This window comes from Ochotona princeps, chromosome 20, assembly GCF_030435755.1.
Source record: "Ochotona princeps isolate mOchPri1 chromosome 20, mOchPri1.hap1, whole genome shotgun sequence".
NCBI classification, from domain to species: Eukaryota; Metazoa; Chordata; class Mammalia; order Lagomorpha; family Ochotonidae; genus Ochotona; species Ochotona princeps.
Genome location: NC_080851.1, coordinates 10,988,523 through 11,012,432, shown reverse-complemented (window position 1 = coordinate 11,012,432; position 23,910 = coordinate 10,988,523). Strand labels below are relative to the sequence as shown.

General features: G+C 50.3%; 2 protein-coding genes across 7 annotated transcripts in view; one reads left to right on the top strand and one right to left on the bottom strand.

Annotated features, from left to right (window-relative positions):
* Positions 1-1,413: 1,413 nt before the first annotated feature.
* PEG10 (paternally expressed 10) lies at positions 1,414-4,028 on the bottom strand. 2 transcript variants are annotated; one of them, NM_001302512.1, is given in 1 exon segment: positions 1,414-4,028. In NM_001302512.1, coding segments are annotated over 1 exon segment (2,364 nt in total). In that variant the 5' UTR covers positions 3,908-4,028; the 3' UTR covers positions 1,414-1,544.
* A 7,069-nt stretch (positions 4,029-11,097) lies between these two features.
* SGCE (sarcoglycan epsilon) overlaps positions 11,098-23,910 on the top strand; it is a 65,423-nt gene continuing 52,610 nt past the window's right edge. For 2 of the 5 annotated variants that reach the window (XM_036493673.2, XM_004582309.4), the window contains exon 1: positions 11,124-11,311. In XM_036493673.2, the coding sequence (XP_036349566.1) occupies positions 11,275-11,311 (37 nt within the window). In that variant the 5' untranslated portion in view covers positions 11,124-11,274. Of the gene's footprint in view, positions 11,312-23,910 lie in introns of all 5 variants that reach the window. The other 3 variants (XM_036493669.2, XM_036493674.2, XM_036493672.2) reach the window with 3 other exon arrangements.

Sequence of the window (23,910 nt, the reverse complement as noted above, 5' to 3'; positions counted from 1 at the left end):
ATATTCAAACATGCAAGAGGGAGGGGTAAGTGATAATGAATACGTGAGGATGAGGTTAATGAGAAAGGAAACTTCACCATTAGACTCCTCTTCATGACAGCAATTTGAAAGGTCAACCATACTATGTCTCTACTGCTCAAACTGCATGTTGGCAACAGGAGGCCTTGTGTGTGTGTTGAAACACACTCCATGAAGCCTGCCTCTTTCATCTCCGTGCATGGCAGCAAAATGGAGTCTGACCAACCAAGCAGGATGATGGCACAGATCCTGCGGCAGGGTTAATGGCAGTAGTAAGGAATCAAACACAAAGAGGTTAAACAAAAACTTCAAGGTAGCAGCAAGGGACCAGGCTAAAGAAGTCAGGCAGTCCCAGGTTAGCACAGAGGGTCCAGGTAACTCCAGAGGGGTCACTGGACCCGAGACAACTGTGTGTTGTCTGTTGTTCTGAGCCACTGGCCTTTCACCTACTGATAGCATCATGTTGGCGCCATCCTCTAGAGAGGGACCCTTTCCTTTAAGCAGACTCTGATCCTTTTCAAGCGGTGACATCCCTCTGCATCCTGATGGCACAGCCCAGCGAGGGAACTGAGATAGAATGCCCAGATGCATATGGAGGCAGAGAGAGATGCTTCCAGATGCTGGTGCTGTTCCAACCCATCACCAACAGCCAGGGGGATTCCCTCTGGAGCACCACAACGCGTTGGAAACAACAAACTCAGTCTTTGAAGAGCTGGGTGCGGGATTCAGGAGTCCTACCAACTTGCTATTCTGTAGCCCTCGGCTGGTGACTGACAGGCAGTCATGACACTTCACAGACAAATAGCACACCTGGAGCTACCAGGTTTTGACACTTGGTGGAAGCTATTCCTGGCATGATGATGGTAAGATGTTGAGTCAAGCCAGAGTTCTTGGGTACATGTGATTTGCACCAGGATGTGAAGGCACACTCTCAACACACAAGAGTCTGTCTGAGAGAGAGAACGAGAGCACTTCCTTTTCAGGCCTGAGGTGTTTCCTGTTGCAGGGGTGTTGCCCGCTCCTGGGAGAACTGGTCACACTGCTGTTCCATGAGAATTAACGGAACCATGAAGGTGGAGTTCGAAGGTGGTGAAGTTTCTGAAGGTGCAGCATAAGCATCACGGAAGCCTTTGCACACTGCACCAGTAAATGTGGCTTCCTTCATAAGGCGTCGGTCCCCGGGTGAGGTACAGCAGAGTACCATGACTGCGAGAGGTCAAAATCCTCCCCACCTCTCCCCTCCTTAAAGAAATCAGCACTTCCTGTGTTGCTTCAGCTTCTCCTCAAAGAAATTTGGCAGCCTGAAATTCAGATGCTGAAGGAGGTCTCGGCGGGCAAGGCTCAGGCTTCCACGCTTGGCTGGAAGGTAAACTTTTAGATTGGCAGTTGAGGTGGGCATGCCCGCCAGTCCACCTTTTAGCACACAGTCAGTGATGGAGAAGCAGTGAACAGGAGAGTCAGTCTGGAGGGTGGAGGTCCCGAAGGGCACGACGTGGTTGGGGCAGGGGTCGGGGAGGAGTGAGTGCTCACATGGCGCTGTAGGAGGGGGGCGGTGGCGGCGGCGGTGGCGGCGGTGGGGGTGGTGGGGGCGGCGGCTGCGGCGGCGGGTATTGGGGCACTGGTGGCTGGCGGTACCAGTGCGGGTTCCAAGTGATCATGACAGGCACATAGAGCGACCTCCCCTGCATGTCTCGGCCGACGGGGTACCAGGCGAATCCCACAGGGTAGGTGGGGTACGTGGTGTAGGTGGGGTGGTAGCCGTGCACTTGAGGTACATATTCGGTGTAGGTCGCCAGGTGCGCTTGGTCCTCCAGGTTGGGAATGGACAGGCGAGGATACTGGTGCTGGATAGTGAAGTGGTTCGGGGCACGGCAGTCGTAAGACACCTGCAGCTTCCAGCCCCTCTTGACCTGCAGGACCTGGGCCCCGTTGGGGGCGACGGTGGGGGTGATGAGCCCATCCTTCACGTTCCTGGCCACGAAGTCTCGCAGCGCCGCCATCTCAGGTTCCGACAGGGAGTACACGTGCCCGCTGGGGATGCTGTGCGCGCCAGGGATCATCTCAATGTGGGGGTCCACCAGCCGGTGGTCAGGATAGACGTGTTCGTCGACTGGAGTGTAGACATTCTGCACGTAGTAGTAGCGCACGGGCTGGTACACACGGTAGCCTTCTACCGGGTAGTAGATGGTATGGTGCGAGGACGGCAGCGGCAGCGGCAGCGGCAGGTGCGCGTAGAGGCGGCAGTGGTAGCGGCAGTAATCAGAGTCGAAGACAATGGAGCGTGTGCTCCAGGTGATGTTGGGGTCGTGGGTGCTCAGCCAGCGCATTCCCAGGACGATGGGGAAGAAGGGAGACTGAGTCACGTCGAATGACAGCACCTCGCGGTGGTCTCCCAGGTCTACAATCAGGTCATGTGTCTCATGGACGATGGGGCCCGAGGCGATGGGGCGCCCATCGATGGCTTCCACGAGTATTGGCCAGTCCTTAATTCTCAGAGGAATTCCGTTTTGGGCGACATATTCGTAATCGATGAAGTTTCCAGAAGCACCAGAATCGATCATGGCTCGGACAAACAGGGCGTGTCGGCCCGGGAGATGTATCTGGAGCATGACTTGCAGGTGTGGTGATGATGACACATCATCTTGTGGGGACCTTATTCTTTCCGGCCCGGTCGCTGATGGTCCCTCTACAGCGGGGCCGGGGAGTTTCCCGCCGGTGAAGACTTGGAGGCCTTGGCAGGACAGTTGTCGGCATAGTGGCCGCCGGTGCCGCAGTAGAGGCACAGGTTCAGCTTGCGACGCCGCTCCTTCTCTTCCTGGGTGAGGCGCATGCGGGCGCCCCCCACGGGCTCGGTGGGGTCCACCTGGTGGTGGCCAGACACGTTGGGCATCACCAGCGCACGCGGTGGGGAGCGGGGCTTGCGAGCCGCAGCAGCCCGGGCCAGCCTGCGCTCGATGTGGATGCACTGGCCGATGAGTGCGGACAGGGTCTTGGCAGCCTCCAGGTGAGACAGCTCCTCCTGGATGTGGTCGCTGAGGCCCTCGTGGTACTGATCGATCAGAGCGGGCTCGTTCCAGTCCAGGTCCTGGGCGATCATCTGGAACGCGTTGGAGTAGTCGACCACCGACCCCATGCCCTGGCGCAGGCGACGGATCTTGCGCTTGGCTGCCTCTCGACGCTGAGGGTCTTCGAAGACATGTTTCAGCTCCATCATGAAGGCTGGGTAGTTGTGCATCAGGTAGTGGGATCTTTCCAGCTTGGCTGAGGCCCACCGTGCTGCCCGGCCCGTCATCATGCTGGTCACGAAGCAGACGCGCACGCGGTCCAGGGAGAAATCTCGGGTGCTCTTCTCCATGAAGAGCTGGCACTGGGACATGAAGGGAGCCAGCATGTCTGGGTTGCCGTCGAACTTCTCCGGGAGGTCTTCGGGGCACTCCTCCTCGATGGGGGGTGGGGGAGCGGCAGCCGCCGCTGCCCCACGCAGCTCCAGCTCGTCCTCCTCCTCGGGCTCCAGCGGCAGTGGCAGTGGCTGTGGCTGCTGTGGCTGTGGCTGCTGTGGCTGTGGCTGCTGTGGCTGTGCCTGTGGCTGTGGGGGCTCCTGCTGTGGCGACTCCTGCTGTGGTGGCTCCTGCAGCTGCTCCTGCGCTTTCTCCTCCTTTCCCTCCTCTTCCTCTGCGGGGGGCTCCATCTGCTCGTGCAGGCTGCTGTTGTCCTGGCACTGGCGGCTGACCTTCTCCCTGAGGCTGCTGATCTCCTCGGAGATCTCCTCCCGCCTGCGCTCGCTCACGTTGGGCACACAGGTGCTCTTGTGGCCGCTGGGCTTGGAGTTGTTGTTGTTGTTGTTGTTGGGCGGAGGGGGAGGGGGAGGCGGTGGGCAGTCGGGCCCCATGGCGCTGGTCGGGGTGGGAGGCAATCTCCTCGCTGCCTCTTGGCTCCCGTGAGGATGGAGGCCCGGATCCTGGCCTCCTCTCGCACCCCTTCTCCTTTTGGTTTTCAAAACCCGCTTGTTTCTGTGGATGAATAAATAAAGATAAAGGCATACAATCCAACATACACATCATCATAAGCAGCAATATCCAAAGAAGACTCCTCCCCCCATGCCCCTTTTTAAGCTCCTCCCAGCACCCAAGAGGAAAACGCAGAAAACAGAAAGAAATGATTGAGCAGGGCAGATGACTAAAAATGTACATCACACTTTGATGCGGAATGCACTGTGCCACTCACAAGTCACTTGTCCAATGACTCCACGAAAACAGCATGCTTCCCTTTCTCAGACTACAAACAAAGGCTGACACGCCCCCAAACAACACCTGTGAATCAGGAGAGAGGCAAGGAGCTCCCAGGCAAAGAGGCAAAAGGAAGCCAAAGCAACTTCTGCAAAGCCAGCTAGCAGTCTGTCCAAACAACAGGAAAGCATGAGAAAGAAGGAGGTACTAAAATCATGTCTGTATTCATCAGGCCTAGGGTCACGACCCTGGCCCACCTGCACAGAGAAAAACACGAGCTTCAAATCACACCACCACTGTCACCAAAACCCCAAGACTGTCGCATTACTTTTCTGACAATTCAACTTTCCCAAGAGAATTCTCTTTGGGACAGAAATGACACCCCACAGCAATCCGTGCATGTCAGTGTTCCTCCTCAGTATGCAATCATTCAACAAATATTAACTGATGTCTCATGACAGGTTGAAGCCCAATGATAATATATTCCAAACTTGTAATTAAGAGATTTTCATTAAATAATGCAGGTAAATCACTGCATGTGAATGTCTACTACCTGTTGGCCTTAATAAAGTTATTAATCTGAAAATGGAAATGTAATTTCCTGTGTAAAGGAAGGGGGGTGTAATGTGAAGCTCGGATGCGCTGCACCCTCAGGGAGTGAGTGAATGTGGGAGGGGTGGGGCCGAGGTGGTGGGCTAGGGTCTGAGGGGGGTGGGCTAGGGGCTGAGCGGGTGGTCTGTGGTCTGAGGGGATGGTCTGGTGTCTGAGGGGGTGGTCTGGGGGCTGAGGGGTGGGCTTGGGGTTGAGGGGGTGGGCTGGGGTCTGAGGGGTTGGTTGGGGTCCGAGGAGGTGGGATGGGGTCTGAGTGGGTGGGCTGGGGTCCGAGGGGGTGGGCTGGGGTCCGAGGAGGTGGTCTGGAGTCCGAGGGGTGGTCTGGGTAGTCTGGGGTCCGAGGGGGTGGGGTCCGCGGGGGTGGGCTGGGAGCTGAGGGTTGGGCTGGGGTCCGCGGGGGTGGGCTGGGTTCTGAGGAGGTGGGCTGGGAGCTGAAGGGGTGGGCTGGGGGCTGAAGGGGTGGGCTGGGGGCTGAGGGGCAGGGCTGGGGGCTGAGGGTTGGGCTAGGGTCCGAGGAGGTGGTCTGGGGTCCTAGGGGGTGGTCTGGGGTCCTAGGGGATGGGCTGGGAGTTGAAGGGGTGGGCTGGGGGTTGAGGGTTGGGCTGGGGTCTGCGGGGGTGGGTCTGGGGTCCGCGGGGTGGGCTAGGGTCCGAGGGAGTGGGCTGGGGCTGAGGGGGTGGGCTAGGGTCTGAGGTGTTGGTCTGGGGTCCGAGGGGGTGGGCTGGGGGCCGAGGGGTTGGTCTGGGGGCTGAGGGGTTGGTCTGGGGTCTGAGAGGGTGGACTGGGGTCCAAGGGGGTGGGCTAGGGGCTGAGGGGGTGGGCTAGGGGCTGAGAAGCTTGAGTGTCATGACGATAAATTACCCAGCAGCAGGTCATGACACACTGTCAGTGTACTTCCTAACAAGATGTTAAATTTGTAAAGTCATTTAATTACTATAAAAGTTCAATGATCTCAAATCACATGGTTGGAAAACTCATATGGACAGCTTAAAAGTTTAAAATATAATATGTAAGATTAAAAGTGAATGTCCATTTAATTTAAAAAGTTTAGCTTCCTGAAAATTTGGCAAACTTTCTAAAAATGTGATACACTTTCTAGATGTTTCTAGAAGTTTAGTCAACTTTCTAAAAGTTTAGCCAAGTTTAACAAACTTTTGAGAAGTTTAACGAAGTTTAACATGCTTCCTACAAGTTTAATAAAACTTCCTAACTTAATTTTGAATGTCTAAAACTTAATTTAAAATGTGTAACTTCTAAATAAAAAGATCAAAAATATAATGTCAAGTATCTGAAAGTTTAATATATGCTTTAATTTGAAAAGTATTAAACTTTTCAGCAAATGTATGAAAATTCAACTTTGTTCCTCTCTGGCCCACCTATGGGAAGGAACACCTTATAAATTACATAAAGCCAAAAAGGCAAGCATTTGTTATCTGGAGAAGTTAGGTGGAAAATGCCAATATCTCCACCAGCTAGGCCAAGAATTAAACAGTGAGGGAGGTGGTAATTAGGCATGAAGCCAGTGTGTACCAGCCCATCCCGGCTGTGGAGAAATGCCCCCTCCATCCTGCCCCCCTCACCACTCTTAATCGCTTGGACCCCTCCCCACAGCCATTTCCTCTTTGTCCAACACTGGTGACATGGCCTTTTCAGCATGCCAGGTCCTCAAGGGACAGGGATCCGGGTGCTATACTAAGTGTTATCCCAGTTACTTAATTACCTTAGTCTACTTTAGGCTCAAATACTTGAATTCAGAAAATATTAGAGGTCATAATAAAGATGGCCAGTCATATCTAACTCCATGAAGACAACTGTAATGGTGACACAATAAAGTCACCACCATTATGCAATTTTTATTAATTAAAAGTTATTAAAATTGTGTTTATTATTTTATGATACAGTTCCATGAGCTTATTAAAAGTTTTAATGTCCCATGAAAGTCAATTAATAGGCACAGATCGTATGACCAAGGTGTCACTTCCGTCATCTAGACAGCAGAAACAATCAGCATAGTACAGTGCAGCCTGATCAGGTTGGAAAGGCTAACCACCTTCATGTCTATCACAGTCACTCTGCCGGCTGTCCTGCGGCTTGGCTACCATGGCCTTGACACCTGCAAAACAACAATGGCGGGGCTCAAGCAACAATCCGTGAAGCAATCAATACATTGCCTAGGGACACAAAGAATTGATAAGGATTAAAACCTCAAATGCCTTTAATGTATACAAGGGTCAATTAAAGGGGGAGTCAATAAGCAACTGTGTAACTTGGGGATACATGCCCCCCACTGATTTTTAATTTTTTTATTTTTAAAATTGTTTTACATTTTTAAAAATTAAGTGTGGCCAATTTCAAGGCCTTCCTGTTTGGTGCATAAGGTCAGGAGATAAAGACCTCTGACGTTTACCAACATCAGTCCCCTGGCACCCACTTGATGGTTTACAATTTTAGAGTGGGATTCCTAAGTTCTAAAACTGTAATTGCCCAAAGCACAATGGCTTAACCTTTACAAGTTAATTAGGATACTGGCAGGCAGCTTAACAGTTAAGTACAAAAAAAATGTTTACACAGTAATTGGGCACTGCTGTTAAGGCACCATAAGGAGAAAGAGCATTTTGACTTTATTTGCATGACAAAACTCTGGTTCCTTAACCCCCCAGGGGGTGGGGGGCAGGACTGGAAGGGCGTGGTCAGCAGATCCCAAGGCTGCCTAGAGAAGGGACTCCATGCAGCGTGACATGTGGCCTGCAGCAGTACCATCTTCACAGAGGACAGTTACCTATTCACTTAGGAATGACATACATCTCATTAATGATGGACGCCCCACAAGATTTAAAACGTCTGTTTTCCAAACACACTAAGGAACAATAGGAGCCCAGAAGCAGCATTCATAAACAATACTTTAGGAAATGACATTTCATTAACCAATTATTAGTTGTTCTACATATCCAAATGTCTGAAATTTTTGAGTACCATGTGACATTATTTGTGCCATGCAAATTCTATTAATATGCATGTTTTGCCATTGTTTTGAACCTCTTTAATATGCAGAAGATGAATCTGTGAAGAGGAGCCACTCCAAAGCTCCTGTTGAGTGGGCGCCAAGTTCCCCCTCAGCCCAGGCCGGGCTCCACTGCTGCAATACACAGAACCAGGACTTTACATGTCGCTGGTACAAACAGAATCTTCACATGGTACATCTGACTGGCAGGAAATTTGATTTATACAATGTTTACTTATGCCAGCTGAAATAATCCTCTTTTCATAATGTAACCACTTTATGTTACATCACATCAAGGTAAAATAATGCCAGTATGCATTATAAATGATACTGTTGCCCAAATTTAAATTAGCTTTTTATGAAAAAAGCTAATCATGTGGGACAACTTAATTAGCTTTTTATGAAAAAAGCTAATTATTTGATATTTAAATATTTGGAATACTTAAATAATTAGCTTTTTATGAAAAAAGCTAATTATCTGGATATTTAAATAACTAGCTTTTTATGAAAAAAGCTAATTATCTGGATATTTAAATAACTAGCTTTTTATGAAAAAAGCTAATTATTTGGAAGTTATTTTATAATTGACATATCATTATAATTCAAAACACATACTTTAAATAAAAAAGAGCGAGCCAAACACCTGAGGAACAAAAGCCAGAAGCAGGTACCACTAAATCCATAGACTCCAGTCATTTACATACACTGATTGAATGCCTACCACGTGCCAGGCACAGTTTACAGGAGGCAGGCAGACTGGCCAGGGCAGCCCTGGTTACTTCAAGACCAACAACATCAACCCATCTCAGAGCCCTCACAGGCGGGCCACCGCGCACCAACCAACACCCCCAATCCAGAGGGGTCCACTAGGGTCTTAAATGTGTACCTGGCTTTAAAATTCCATTTTTAATTGCAGTGAAAAATACTCGGCTAAATTGCCTTTAATACAGGCAGCAGCCATGTCAGGCAAGACGTTTTCAACACCCAGAAAATTTTTCTTATATGCAAGGTACTTAATAAAAGTGTTCATAAATGCTAAGTACCATTGCCACTGTTGGTTAATTCTTCTCACTTATTATTCCATTTATTAGACACTAGTGGACAAGCAACAAAACCAGAGAAACCGCAGAGGGCGGGGCTGTGCACCTAGGCTTGGGCAGTGAAGACGCGCAGGCGCCAAGTAGTAGGGGGCTCGTGACTCTCACTGCGCAGGCGCAGGTAAGATCTGGGAGGGCGGGGCCATGGGCCACCTCAGCAGAGGCAGTTCCAAGTAGGAACCATTTGGAGAGGCGGGGCCAGGAAGGCGGGGCCTGAGCCTGCCTCCTCAGGGGAGGGGCTGGGGGCGGGGCCTGAGCCTGCCTCCTCAGGGGAGGGGCTGGGGGCGGGGCCTGAGCCTGCCTCCTCGGGGGAGGGGCTGGGGTGGGGCCTGCCTCCTCAGGGGGAGTGGCTGGGGGCGGGGTCTGAGCCTGCCTCCTCAGGGGAGGGGCTGGGCCTGAGCCTGCCTCCTCAGGGGAGGGGCTGGGGGCGGGGCCTGAGCCTGCCTCCTTGGGGGCGGGGCTCGGGGCGGGGCCGGAGCCTGTCTCCTCGGGGGGCGGGGCACGGGGGCGGGGCTCAGGCAGCCCGCGCTGAGGAGTCACGGGTGGGGGTGAGGCGCGCTCTGAGGGGGTGCAGGGGAGAAGGGGGCGCAATCGGAGGGGGCGCGGGGAGGAGAGGTGCGCACGGAGAAGCAGCTGCCGCGTCGAAGGCGCGCTCGGATGGGGGCATGCCCAAAACTGGCGTGGCTGCAGAAGAGCCACGCGCCTCCCGGGACCCCCAGCCCGACCCTCCCGCCAGCCTCCGCCAGCCAGATTGCTTCCACGCAGCCAGCGCAAGCGCCCCCAGACCCAATCCCCCGCCCCGCCCCGCCCCGCCCGCCCGCATGCACAAACTGTTGCTGCACGCCAACTCGCGCCACTGCCCGCAACCCTGCCCGGAGCGCCTGCGGCCGCTCCGCCCCCCGTCTCCCGCGGGAGCAGGGGGCGATCTCGGAGCACGGCTCCTCCACGCTCGCCGGGGGCTCCATTTTGTCTGCAAGACCGAGATCCAGCGGCCAGCCAACCGTGCCGCAGAAACACACAGCAGGGACCGTGCCCGGGACGTGCCCGGGAGCTCGAGAGGCAGCCGAGGGCGGGCACTGCGCCCCGAGTCCGCACCTCGTGTACCTGGCCGCAGGGCGGCCGCGAGCCGGGCGAATCGTGCCGCGGCCCGTGTACCTCTGGGTCCGCGGCAAAGACCCGCGTGGGGTGGGCGGCCGGCGCGCCGTCTAAGGCGCCAAGCTGCCCGTCACTGCGGGGATCCCAGCGCGTGAAGCGCCCGTGGGTCCCAGCATTCAAGGCGCGCGAAGCGCCCATGTGTCCGAGGGTCCGGAGCGCGTGAAGCGCCCGTGGGTCCGAGGGTCCGAGGCGCGTGAAGCGCTCGTTTTTCCGAGTAGTCAAGGCGCATGAAGCGCCCGTGGGTCCGAGGGTCCGCGGCGCATGAAGCACCCCTGGGTCCGAGGCGCGTGAAGCGCTCATTTTTCCGAGTATTCCAGGCGCGTGAAGCGCCCGTGGGTCCGAAGGGGCGTGAAGCGCCCAGAGTTTGCAGCGTGCGTGCTTTCCACGACACCCCGGGGCCGTCTGCAGCTCATGACCGTCCGCAGCTCATGTCCGTCGTGGGACTCGGGGGTCCGTCCAGCAGAGCCGTGAAGGCTCTCGGACGGGGGGACGCGGGGGTCTCGCCTCTCCCTCAGCTGCCTTCGAGAGAAGAGCGGGGTACGGGGGAGGAGACGCCGGAGCGCGTAGAGAAGAGAGCCATCCTCACCGCATACTCACCACGCGAGGACTCCTCTGCGGGGCCGGCCCGGCGCGGGGGGCTCCGCAGCCGGAGGGGGTCTCCGGCCGCGAGCGCTCCGCTCCGCGGGGCAGGCGTGAGGCGCGAGGCTCTCGGGGGTCCGCGGGGCTCGTCCGTGAGGGTCTCAGGGATCTCCGGAGGGTTTCTTCGACACACACCAACCGAAGTTGAGGCGCGTGTACCCGGAGCGCCGACCGCGCGCCTTATATTGGCTGAAGCGAGGAGGGGGCGCCCAATCCCGGCGTGCTCCGCGGGCGGGGAGGGGGGCGGCGGGCGCGTGGGCGGCGGGGGGAGGGGCGGGTGCCGGCCCGCTTCCAGGGCCCGCCGCCAGGGGGCGCCCGCGCGCGGGGAGGAGACGTGGGGGGGGCGGTGGTTTGCGGGATGCTGATGCTCCACTGGCCAAGCTGGGAGGAAAAAAAAAGAAGAAGAAAGGCAGGGCAGGGAGAATCGAGGACAGCCGGCCTAGGCAGGCCAGGAGTGCCATTGCCCCGGTGGTGGGAGCTGGGAGACCCCCGTGCTTGGACGGGCCAGGGTCGGGGGACACGCAGGATGAGCCCCGCGACCACTGGCACATTCTTGCTGACAGGTTAGTGGCCTGCGCGCGGTAGGGAGGTCCCGAGGAGGCCAGCAGGCCCGCCCGTCGCTCGGGCTCCAGGCTCGGGCTCCGGGCGCGCCCTGCCAGCGCCGCCCGCCCCTCAAGAAGCACCCCCCAACCCCCGGGGCGATGGGCCCCGTGCGCCCCTGGCCCCCACCAGGCCCGACCCTTGGCCTTGGCTGCGCCCCCACACCCCCACACCCCCACGCGCGCGCGTTCGCGCTCCCGCCCCGGGGCCCTTCCCAGGCCGCCGGGCGCCACATTCCAGCCCCGCGCCCCTCCCCCGCCCGGCCTCGGCCTCCGCGAGGCCCCCAGCCCGCCCAGAGCCGGGGGGCCCGGCCGCGCCCCCACCCCGGAGGGCCTAGGGAGATGGGTGTGGAGCTGCGCTCTGCCTGGCACAAACACATCTTTCTCGGTTTTTTTTTTCCCCCCTTCTCAATCTGACCGAGAGCGAGCACTACTACTAAAATGGGACTTTAAACCTCCCGAATTCACCCCTCGTTCCAACGCTCGGTTCTTGGGGTGGGGTGGAGGGCCGAAACCCCGCGTGTCTCAGGTTTTCACGGAGCGGGGAAGCGGATCCTGAGCCGCTTGGCAGCCAGGGAGGGCGGCGAGGTCAGGGCTGGCCCGGGCTGGGGGCCAGGGATGCAGGAGCGAGTCGGCCGGCGCGAGCATTGAGAGCAGCTGCGAGCGCCTGCAGGCAGCAGCGAAGCTGCGGCGGGGAGCTGGCCTTTTCCACGCGAGCCCCGCCAAGGGCGCGTGGGCCTGCATCTCGGAGCGCGGGCGCACAGGGCTCGGCGCCCCAACCCGCAGGGCTGACCGCGTCGCAGCGGCTAGCACGGGCTTCGGCCCCAGGCGTCTGCGCCCTTCCACGCAGCTATGTGCGTGTTGGACGCGAGGCCAGGTGGCGAGACCCCGGGCTGCTGGCGAGGGAGAACAAGCTAAGAGAAGCCCTGCGCGTGCACCTCCGCGTGCGGGGCTCAGCCAAAAGCCTACCCTGTGTGGATACCCCCTGTAGGAAAAGGAGCTGAGGGCGAAAGGGCAGCGCGAATGAGCCACAACTGAGCTAGATTTGTGAGGCGCACACGCAAACCGAGGCTGAGCAGGTTTTAAGCAACATAGCCCCGGGAGTGTTCACGGAACATTGACCCTAAGTCTGCCCCCGCGGTCCACGACCAGGCGGCGGGAGGAGCGCCTTTGAAACGGGGAGCCTTTCTGGTCCTCAAAAAATTTCAACGCCTTTATTGAGGTTTTGCTCCTTTTTGTTAAGACATAAAATGTTAGCCACCAGGAGAAGCAATGAATGGGTTGCAGATTTGCAACCACGAGAGGCGTTTTTCTAGAAAGTTAGCTGAAACATACTCCTCCGAACTGTCTTTTGAGTTCACCTTTTAGGATGTTTAGCTTGTTTTATGAGATGGAGCGACTCCAGAATTACTTGGGTTTCATAAGCCCACGGCTCTGGTGGTCGCCGGATGGAAAATCCTTTAGCCGGCTTTTTGTTGTTGTCCTTGCGCTTGTTAATCCGAAGTTACTTCTCCTAGCTGTTACTTTTTTTCCCTCTAATAAGTGAGATTAAAAACCAGGATAGATAGGGACGGGGAAATCAGATTTAACAATCAATCCCAAGACTTTCAAAGTTTAAACCAAATAGTCTTAATAGAATTTTTTTTTTGTCAAACAACAACAACATAGTCTAATTAGTATTTTATTTACAATAATAGTAATCCCTATCCATGATGTTAAATTCCACGGGGAAAAATCTAGAAAACAATAAGAAAGAAAATCAAGATACATATAACCGCTTCTCCGCGCGATAATGTCAGTAAATATTAGTCTTTCAAACCTTGTCTCTGCATAGACACCTAAAGCGATATGTATTTTCATAGGATTTGGTGTGTGCGTACTTCCCAGAAATTAAAACTGGGATCTCCTTGAACTTGTGCTTTCCAAATGCCTTTCAGCCTGAGATAGCACTAAATTCAGATTTCTTCAAAAGAAATAGTGTCCGTGAACCTTTGCAATTGAAACTTAGATAAACAAGCTTAGTGCATAAATATTTAAAACCACAAAACAGCAGAATTTCCTGTGATCCCACTGTTCTAACAGACAGCATTTTGGTGTGTTTTCTTATGTTTTCAATACTAGTACAAAGGAAAACATTTTCACTTTGCTTAGAATTATAATTTTTGAAGGAAATAAATAACAGCTACAGGCAAATAATTTAGACAGAACATCTTTGTTTTCTAAATGAACAAAACAATATTAAAAACAAAAGCAGACAACCTTAGTAGGCACGTATGCCAGACAATATGCTTGTGTTGTGTCAGACAAAAACAGCAATTCTAAAAATGAAGGAAAAAATTAATAGGCAAGAACTTTAAATACTTTTTAAACTTTTAATGTATGGGTGACTTTTTATATTTTTTCAGATCCTTGTCTCTGGCATTCACTATTTCTTATCCATTTTGTGCATGCAATGCAAAAAAAGAGGTTAATATGCATTATTTATTTGATCAAATAATAACCAGGCTTTGCATGTTAACGTTTTATCCATTTTTGTAAGACTTTGCTGTCAAGATGTGAAACTGTTGATTCATCACCTACGTGTGGCTTCCAATGTGATCCGAAAATGCTATTTCAGAACAAAGTGGAATTTTCATTTGTCTGATAACTAGTCTTTACATTTGTATTTTTATCTGTTTTATGTTAGTTTTCTATTTTTCTGCGAAGCTGATGATTCCCCTAGTGCATTTAGCGTAAGTTCTAGAATGGCAGGAAAATTGTATTGCAAAACCAAACTGGAATTTTCACACATCAAATCATTAGCCTATTTGGACATTTTATCCGAGTTTAATGACCATTTGCCATGGACTTATGAACCTGCTAATGACTCATGTACATTTCAATTAATTTCCAGGATAGAAGGTCAAATTTCTTGCTAAGCAAAGCAGGATTCTTACATGTCCTGTAATAACTGAGTCTGGATTGATCAGTTCAATCAATCTTTAACAGTTTGCCATGAATCTAAGAGTTACTGATTTACCTCCTGCATTTACCATAATTTTTAGCACAATGAACAGATTATATTTTTAAGCAAAGTGGAGTTTTCATTTGTTTCACAGGCATTGAAAATAGCACCAGGAAAAAAAAATGATTAGAAACAACCTCAAAGAGTTGGAGATGCCGTACATCTAGTTTCTAATCTCGGTTTTCCAGTGGTGCGAGCCATGCTGTGATGTGGGTCCCAGGGTGATGGAGCAATCCCAGCTTGGAAAGAATTCTCCAGTCCATACTGGAGATTGTTTTAAATCCTCAGTACAGTATGTACGGGTCACATTTTCTCACAAATAACTTCTTTTCCTTTTTTCTTTTCTTTTTTTTTTTTTTTTTCTAACTGTAATCCCTTCCACATACTCAATGCACACATCTCCCAGAGCAGCCTCTCACTTGTTTGCCCCTCGGAGTGTCAACAGCCAGCCTGCGTCAGTCGGTGATGGGGTGGGGGTTAGAGGTCTGGCCGAGGTTCTCGGGCTGGAGCTAGAAGCCCCCTTTACACTTTGCCCTATGTTCGTCCAGAGCTGCACCGCAATGTGGACAAGATAGCTTTTCTCACCCGCCACCTCCCCAGTTGTCTTGGACAGACAGACAGGCGAGGGTGCACACACGGGTACACACAGCCCAGGGCTCTCCTAAAGCGATTCAAGATCCAGTTCTGAATCCCCCATATCCTTCTCCCCCACACCCCACCTCCAGAAATGTTGGGCCTAAAGCAACAATGCAGAATTCGAAAAGAGAAGCCAGCATTTCTGAGGATCAACAAGTCTGTCCCATCCGCCGTTTTTCTGTGTTGTTGCGGATAGGTGGCCTCAGAGAATCTGACTGCTCTAGAAGCCGTTTCTCCCGGATGGCTTCCAGACCAGATTCTCTTCATAACTCCCAGGGCTTTGATTTTTTAAAAACAATGCAGTTTTATATTAAAGGCAGTGTTGAATAGAAAAAAAAAATAGCAAAGCGCCTGAACGCAGCTGCACTGCCAGTTCTGGAGTAAACGTTTTCACAAATGCTCTTTCTCCTGTACACTGTTCAGTATGCATGCATATTTTGATATCACTATAATTTTTATGTATGTCAATTTTTTTCCCACTTTGCTTTGTTGTTTGGAACGAGGAGTCAGGCCGACTTTGAGCGAAGCGTTTGTCAAGGCTGCAGGGTGCTCCTGGGTGTGTGTGTGTGGGGCTCCGCAGAACTGCTACAGGAGCCAGAGGCAGGCTGAATAAGCCCCAGCCAGGTGTAGGGTTTGCCTGGCCTTGGGTCAAGGAGAGCTCCCTGGTCGGGTCACGCACCTCTGCCCTGGCCCTCCTTTTCCTCAGCAGACATACGAATGACTTAGATGACTATCTGGGAGCTGTTAAAATGCATGGATGACTTGGAAAGACCCAGCTGTTACAGATATCAGAATTTAGAGTTAATACAATGCACATAGGCTGCAATTCTGTGCCGAGTGCGAGAGACTTTAGAGTGGCAAATGCATCCTAATTCATTGGTGTGGAAGGAAGGACGTGACTGTGTTGGGAGGCTCGTGTATACCAGTGGCATGATAGAGCTGCAAAAATAAATTCCAAGCTAGGCTCTGGTAAAAGTAGAGTGTCCATTTGTCACAGAAATTAATAGTGCTCTGCTCTCATCAGCCACGTCTGTGATCCTGTGTCCATTTCTGGCTGTCACATTTAAAGAGAGACATTGACAAATTAGACAACTTCCAGAGCAGTCCGTGGGGATGGAACAAGGTCTGCCAAGGGTCTGGAAGTATTTAGCTGGAGCGGGAGTCCCCGGCCCTCCTGCCTGCCCGGCAGAGCAGCCCAGCAGCGGCAGAGTGTAAGAGGTACTGATCTCAGCTGGGGAATGTTGGAACAGCTAGCACAGTGCCCCAGTAAGCCAACTTTTCAAACCTGATCAGAAATAGTCACATTTCTTGCAAGGAATCCTTCCTTTGAAGGCCATGATAGGCACAGATATTTCTGATGGAAACATTTCATTATTTCTGATAAAACTGTCTAGGAAGAATAGCCCTATTGTACTGCAGATTCATCCTGACTGCTTGCGAACAGCCTGCGACAGGGCCATTTCACTTTCCCTGCTCCCTCTCTGTCCTGTTTCTTTTCAAATGTGAAATTTTTGAAAACAAAATGCTATTTTTCCCCCTCTTTCCTGCCCAGTGTCTTGACCTCAGCATGCTGCTCTCCTTGTGATTTCTTTCCTGAAGTTTCCTGCTTTCTCCCACAGCCGCCTCCGGCAGAGTGGCCGTGAGCTGGGGGTGCCCAGAGCAGCAGGAAGGCAGGTGGGCTGCTGGGGGTGCCCAGAGCAGCAGGAAGGCAGGTGGGCTGCGGGCTGCGGGTGCTGGGCCGGGGCAGTGCAGGCCTGGGCTGCTCCTTCCTTCCCAGGGGAGCAATGTGGTTGGCCTTCTGTGGTCCCAGTTGTTCCAATACTTCGGAGTCAGACGTTTTTAGATTTTCAAGAGCAAAAGAAACCCTGGCCCAGTGGAGGCGCTGCTTCCCCTTGCTCTTTTAACCTCTGAGTTTCTGGTTAACCGAGTCTGCCGCTGCCTGGAGAGCAGCTTCAGCGTTTCAAGCATGCCTTGGGGCAGACTTTGTTTTCTGTTTGTCCATTTGGATGTTGATTTTTTTTTTTTTTTTACTACTATATCTCAACTTTGACAATGTGGTTGTTCAGAAGGAGTGGGTGGAGGACTCAGGGACCCCCACTTCCAACCCCACATCCAACCCCACAGAAGCAAAGCTTGTGCCCTGGAGCCTTGCAAATTACAGGACTCCGGGGTGAGAGGGTGGGGCAAAGGGGAGACCTTTCTGGCCAGCTCTTCTCTCCTGCCTCACACCCAGAACTTTACCTTATACCCTATTTGTTGGATCACATACAGTCACTGTCACTCTTTATCATGTCTATTTTAATGTTGAAATAAGTTTCTTTTTTTTTTTTCTGATTCTCTGGATATGTTATAAAAGTGCCATGTATTTCTGTGAGGGGGTGAAAGTGCATTAGGCTGCTTGACATGGCTGGGGTCCCCGAGTTGTGGTTGCTGCAGATGCCTAGGCCAACCTGAACCCCAGCTCCTATTTCCAAGGGAGAGATGTTTAAAGGCGGTGGCCGTGCTTGCCGATACCCACCTGCGGTGCAGACAGCTGCTTGCAGTTCCTTGGACACCATGCTCGCTGTGCTTGAGGTGTTTGGGAAGGAATACTCCGCTGGGCTTACATTTTAAAACTTTAAAAATTACCTTGGGAAATAAATAGCATCAAAATGTTAGTTGCTGGTGTGGTAGGTGTTACATTGGGAGAAACGCTGGTATGTTAGTGAAAGCTGAGTACTGTTCGTAACATTCTTTAGTAGAATGGTTTCTGTATCTTCCTCTGAGGATATTTATGCCCTCTTTACTCAGGAACTGTTTAAATGCATTTTATTGTTTAAAAATCACTCATCTTTAGCACATGTCTCTTTCTGTCTAATTGCCTTTGACTAATCAGATTTTTGTAATAGATCTTTGGCATCATGTGCCACGGGAATCGCCGTGGCATCTGCTGTGGTGTAGAAGGCAGACTTTTCTGATAAATGGAAGCCACTCCGTTTCAAAATATTTGGGAATTAGGCAGCTTCAGTGTAAATTGCTTCCCATTCTTTAGTGTTCCCTTCATTCATCTGGTCACCACTTTATTATGGAGATTGGGGGTCTACTGTGAATTTGAAAGAGGAGACAACAGTTAATTCTCTGTATAGCAATTAAAGTGCACAGTTTTTTACTTCTGTAGTTTAGAAGTACAGTTGCATTTCTACCTTGGAGCACAGTTGAAAATAAAACTCTTAGCCCTGATGTTTTTGCTTAAGTTTTCCCCTTGAGCAGGTTAGTCCTTCTTGCTGTGGAACATGACATCGGCTTTTCTCTCCTAGGAAACCGTCCATCAATGCACAGCTTTAAGGTCCTTCATTTTCCGTGGTTGCAGAGTTGATTCTAATCAAAGACCGATACTGCGGGAGAGGGAGGAGAGCAGGTCCCTGCCTGTGCCTCTGCGACCCTGGAATGCCAATGGCTGGGCGCTCGCGGCTCCCTTAGGCAGGTTTATCTCACAAATGCTTTGTTGATGAAAGTGTTCTGAGATGAGGCCGTTGGCGGTGGTAGTGATAGTCATCATGAGAAACTGAGGGAATTCTTGGGCATCTTGATGAAGTAATCATTCCTTTATCGGATTTGGAGGGGGTACTACTGACTTCTTTTTGAGACCCTGTGTCCGAGGCTAGAGAATACATGGTCTCAGGCAGCGTAAGTATGTTACGCTAGTGGGGCTGATAAAGATAATACAAATCATCTTTTTTTGGAAGATTAATCTTTATGCAGATGAATGAATGCATATACACAAATGTGCCCTTAATATTATGCAAAGTACTGCAGACACTACTACAAGTTCTGAGTGGGAGTTTGGCCAGACCAGCCGTGGCGGTGGAAGAAGAGAAATGGAATGGGGTAACGGGGTTGTGGGGAGGATTAAGGAAGGCTTTCCTGAGAAAGAGTAAATGGCAGTGAGGTTGGGAGGACAGGTGTATTTGGGGTGAGAGGGCTCTTTGGAAACCCGGAGTGGAGAATGGCAAATAGAAAAGTACTGACAGCTGCCGGATGAAGGCTGGAACCCTGTGCACTGGGCTGCAGAGGCGGTCTGGGCAGATTTTGCAGGACCTAGTAGACCACCTTAAGCAGTTTATTCTTTAAGGGGAGTCTGTGCAGGGGTTTAAGCAGGACAAGATCAGATTTGCATTTCAAAAAGAGTTCTTTAGTGGCTTTGTGAAGAAAGCCTCCCAGGAGCCGAAATGGACACGGCTGACCTGGACGAAGACTGCATTAGTCATCTGAGATGCAGACATTGACCTCCTAGGCTAGGGAGAGGATAGCAAGATGAAGGGCTGGGGTGGAAAGTGAAAAGCAGCAGGGATGTGTTTGGACTGCCTTTGGGATGGAGCTGGGTCAGAGGTGATGTGAAGGCTGATGTATAGTTTTCTGACAGGTGTGTGAGGGTGCATGGGGGAGCCGATCTCAGGAAGCAGAGTCCTGGAAGAGGTCAGGGTTCAGGGGAGAGGTCTTGTGTCCTGGATTGGGAAGGCTGAGTTTGAGGCGATAATAAACCAACAGCGACTGAGACACACTAGAAAGCTGTGCCACATTAAAATGTGGAATTGTGTAGACAAGGCCAAGAGACACTGTGCAAAGTACAGAAGGTAGGATCACATTGTGTTAGGAGAGAGCATGGTGAATGTATATTTACATGTATGTGTGGACAAGTGCTTGCATTCACTTAGGATGTGGAGAGATGCAAAGATGACCAAGAATACATACATGCAGCTGTGCTAACATGACGGCAGTAGGGACAAGGAGAGGGACCTGTGTATTCTACACCTTCCGGGTTCTGCTCTCGTAGTGCGTTAGAATGTAAATGTGCATTAGTTACAAGGGAAAGCAATGACAGTGGAAAGCAACGACTTAATTTGAGAATTTCTTCTTCAGGGTTTTCTTTGGTGGAAAAATTAACATTCTTATGTATTATATTTATTCTAGAAAATTTTCCTGCAGCTTTAGCTCCCTAACCCCATAGCTTATCCTTGCACTCTGCCTTTTAATCCCTTTCCACTAGACTGCACTATAACACTAGATTTTGCATAGCCTACATGCTGTTTTGTTTTGTGCTTGTCACTAATTTTATTAATTTCAAAACTGTCAACTTTTGCAGAGGATATTCGGTTGTAATGACGCACATCTTTACTGAATATACGATAGCTCCCTTTTGTTAAAGATCTCACGGGGACTCTGTTTTCTGAGATAGATAGCACTGAATCCGGGCATGGAAAGGCACACTAACTTTCCAAGCTGTCTGAGCCAAGCGGCAAAGGCTGCAGAGCAAAGTCACAGGCAGCATGTCCAGTTGGACCTGTTGTTGTCCATCTGATTCTGATACCATGTTTATTGCAAAGTTGCATCTTGTGCGCCTGGGTGGGTTTTTTTTTGCCTTTGTTATAAATTATTTCCTCTGAATAAATACCCAGGAGTTTAGGACTGTCAGAGAATAATATCCATAGAATTCATTTCTCATTCCCTCTCCCTTTGGAAAGCTTGGACTGTATGGAAATGAGGACCTGGTGAGATGTCACCTTCACAGCCGATGAGGACCCCAGCGTGGGGTTTGATCAGAGCCCTGGACTGCAGCCTCCTGCCCTAGGCAGCCCCTGCCATCATTTGATATGTTCTGCCACAGAAGCAATGTTTTTCCCATGTGTTACAGTTAGGACATGAAAAATGCACCTTGCAGCCTAGTGTCAGCTGTAGGGACAACCTTTCCTTTTTTTTTTTCATTAGGAAGTTCATTCATTTTTTAAAGCATATTTAAACAAATTCAAAGTTTCCTTCAAACAAGTTGCAGATGACATGTCGTGTTTGTGCTGAGGCTTTGGAGCCGTCACTACGTGCTGTGCTGTCTTCACAGACTCCATATGCGCTGTTTCATGTAATCCAGGGCCTCCGAGACGCAGGCACTGTTCTGTTCCCATTCTGTTCCCAGCAGCAAGGGGGCTGAGGCTTGCACAGGCAGATAGCCTGCCCCAGTGCACAGAAACTGGGGTTTGAACCGAGACACAGTTCCCAGAGTCTCTTTCATTAAACACGACCTTTCCAAACTCGAATTTCATTTGCCTCCAGAATATCCCCTCTCACCTAACTTTCCAGCTAGCTTGTACTAAAATATTGTAAAAATCCAAGTCTTGTCTTATAATTGCTTCTGTTCTGTTCAGCTTGCCAGCATTCTGGTTCATTCAAGCTGGGAGGCTGCTGCTTCTGGCATTCTTGGTTGCAAGTCTTGCTGCTGCACTTCTCTTGGGAATGTGTGTTCAGGATGGCATGCACAGGTCGGAGTGGACAGCTCTCCTCAGCAAAGCCCCCCTGTTTTTCTCCCACATGGACACTGACTCTGCGGTTTGTTTGGCTTTTGGTTGCATGCTGTGTGTGGGAGTGATTTTCAGTGCATTGCAGTAGCATGGCTTTGTTGCTAGCTGTTTCTCGTCCAGGAGTTAGAGGCAGCTTGTTTCTGTCCACAAAGAGAAATAAATCTGTGAAGTTGCTTTCCCATTAACAGACAAATGGCCTGGTTACATAATTTGCTAAGACTTCATACTTTCATTATAAACTCAAACTACCTACTTAACTCTGTTGATACAAGGATAAAGGTAATTTAGATGTGTAAATCTGTAAGCGTATCTGACAGCACTTGAATGATGGCTTCTAATGATGAGAATTAGTGGTCAGGTGAATGGTTTTGGTGAGAAAGATTGGAAGCAATTTTAAAAACGTCAAGGAAAGTTGCCTAAAAAAAATAAAAGGAAGAGGGGAAGCGTAGGGGGTCGAGCTACACTGTAGTGTCTGGAATGCAGCAAGCAGGAGGAGATGGGGAAGGTGTGAGCTGTGAAGGTGGTTTCTGGAAACAGTGCACAGTGACCTGGAGGGAGGCTACGAAAGGAGGCAGGTGAAGCAGGGGAGAGAAAAAGACATGAGAGTGGGAGTCTAAGGTGAGTGTGCTAATCAGATTAAATTTCATTTGGCATATCCTGCTGTTTACTTGGACAGTGATGTCTGAGTAAGTTATTTATTATTTCTATCCCTTGACATTCTGATTAGCTCTTTAGCAATCAGTCACTATTCATAGCTCTTCAATTGCTTTTATTAAATAGCAGCACCCTCCTCCCTCACTCTGCAAATTATTCAGGTCTGGAAAAAGAGTAACACATCTCCGAAAGACATATACCCCCCGCCCCCATGCCAGATGAAATGTGGTCATGCCACTACGAGACAAAATGAGTCGCAAACCTGTAAGACAAAGTGCAGAAGTTGTGTGGCTTCTAGGGAATCTCAGGGCATGCTAGCCACCTCGGGGTGAGGAGTTGGTTGCATTGAGTGTAGTGGCATCCTGCCTAATTATGTGCACGCTTAGTTTGGGCTGTGTGAACACAGGAGGCGTGTGTTCCATTGCTTTTGTGTTTATGAATTAGAGCAAAACATACAGTCAAGTGTAAACACAGCAGAGATGATGCTGGAGCTGGTGAGCACTGGGTTCTCTTGCTTTCCGAGGTCCTGAGGATGGTCCACATGTTGGGAGGAACTCCAAGAACAGGCTGGCTTTATTTCTTTATCTTTCTTTTCTTTCTCGTTCGTTCGTTCTTTCTTTCTTTCTTTCTTTCTTATACTAGAGTTCATCTTAAAAGTTGTACCTTAGGTAAAGATTTTGAGCACAAAGTCACAATTTCCCATTCCAGAGAAATTTGTTCTCAGAAAATAAAAAGCCCTTGGTCTTTTTCTGATGAAAAAAAAAAAAAAACCCAAATGCAAAATGCCAGTTTTTGGCAGTGAATAGTTTGCACTTGTCGATGTGCAGATCACAGTAATTTTTCATAGCAGAAATCAGGTGGGTTCATGATCTTGGGCACACAATTAAAAACAAATAGTTATTTCCATAATCTTGAGATTCTTCCCTCAAGTTGTGAGACTTGAATGTTTAAGCAGCAACATTATCCATGGTATCATGTCATATATTTAGTGAAATTGTCCTGTGAATCAAACTTAAACAGCTGTTCTTTCATTGAATTTTACTGAACTTCAGTCCTCCACGAAGACTGTGTGTGGATCAGTGTGAACTTCTCAAAAATGAATGTGCTTGAATTAAAGCTGATTTTGAAACACAGTGTCATCAATGGGACCTTTAGAAACTGTCTACCTTCCCTCTATTGTTTTTTGAACAATTGAGCCTCCAATCAAATTTGTTTTTGAATCCTGTAAAAGCCAAACCAGACTACCCTTCTGTGGGACTTAGGAAGAAAAAGCAGTGATGCATTGATTCATCAACCAAGAATGGGCAGCAGTGTTAAATCTAATGCTGGATTAGTTAGGTTCTCAACTTCCAAATGTAAGACAAAAATTCCGTGAGCTTGAAGTGATTGTAGTGAAGCCTTTAAATCAGTAAAAGCACATGTGGGTAGTGTTTTGTGTAGAACCGAATTTTTCCTTTTAGTGTGCGATGTAGTATGAGGACCCCTGAGTGACAATAAAGGAAGCAAGGGAAGAAGGGCTGTCGGCACTCCCCAGACCCTGGTTTGTGGTTGCTATGCAGTCCATGTGGAAGTGGAAATTTCTAGAGAGAGTTAGCCTGTGTGCAGGGTTTGCTCATTCTGCATCCTGACTGAACCTCTGCAGTCTGCTAACCTGCAAACAGATTCATGGGTTGTAAGAACTGAGTTTAACAATACACGTGAAAGCATGTTCGTTGGCATCTGCTTATTGGAAGCAGCTAAATCAGAATGTTGCTTGTCACATCGACACGTTCTTGGAAAGTTGTAGAGAAGAATTTGGCCACCTGTCTTACTAGGTCAGGATTTCCCACTCTCCAACAATGGCTTGCAGGTTCTTGCAGATTTGCTGTGTCTGTTGATTAGCTGGAGGTAGGAATGGGTAGGCCTCTCAGTTGTTAAGGTCAGCCCTACCTTAAACCTAC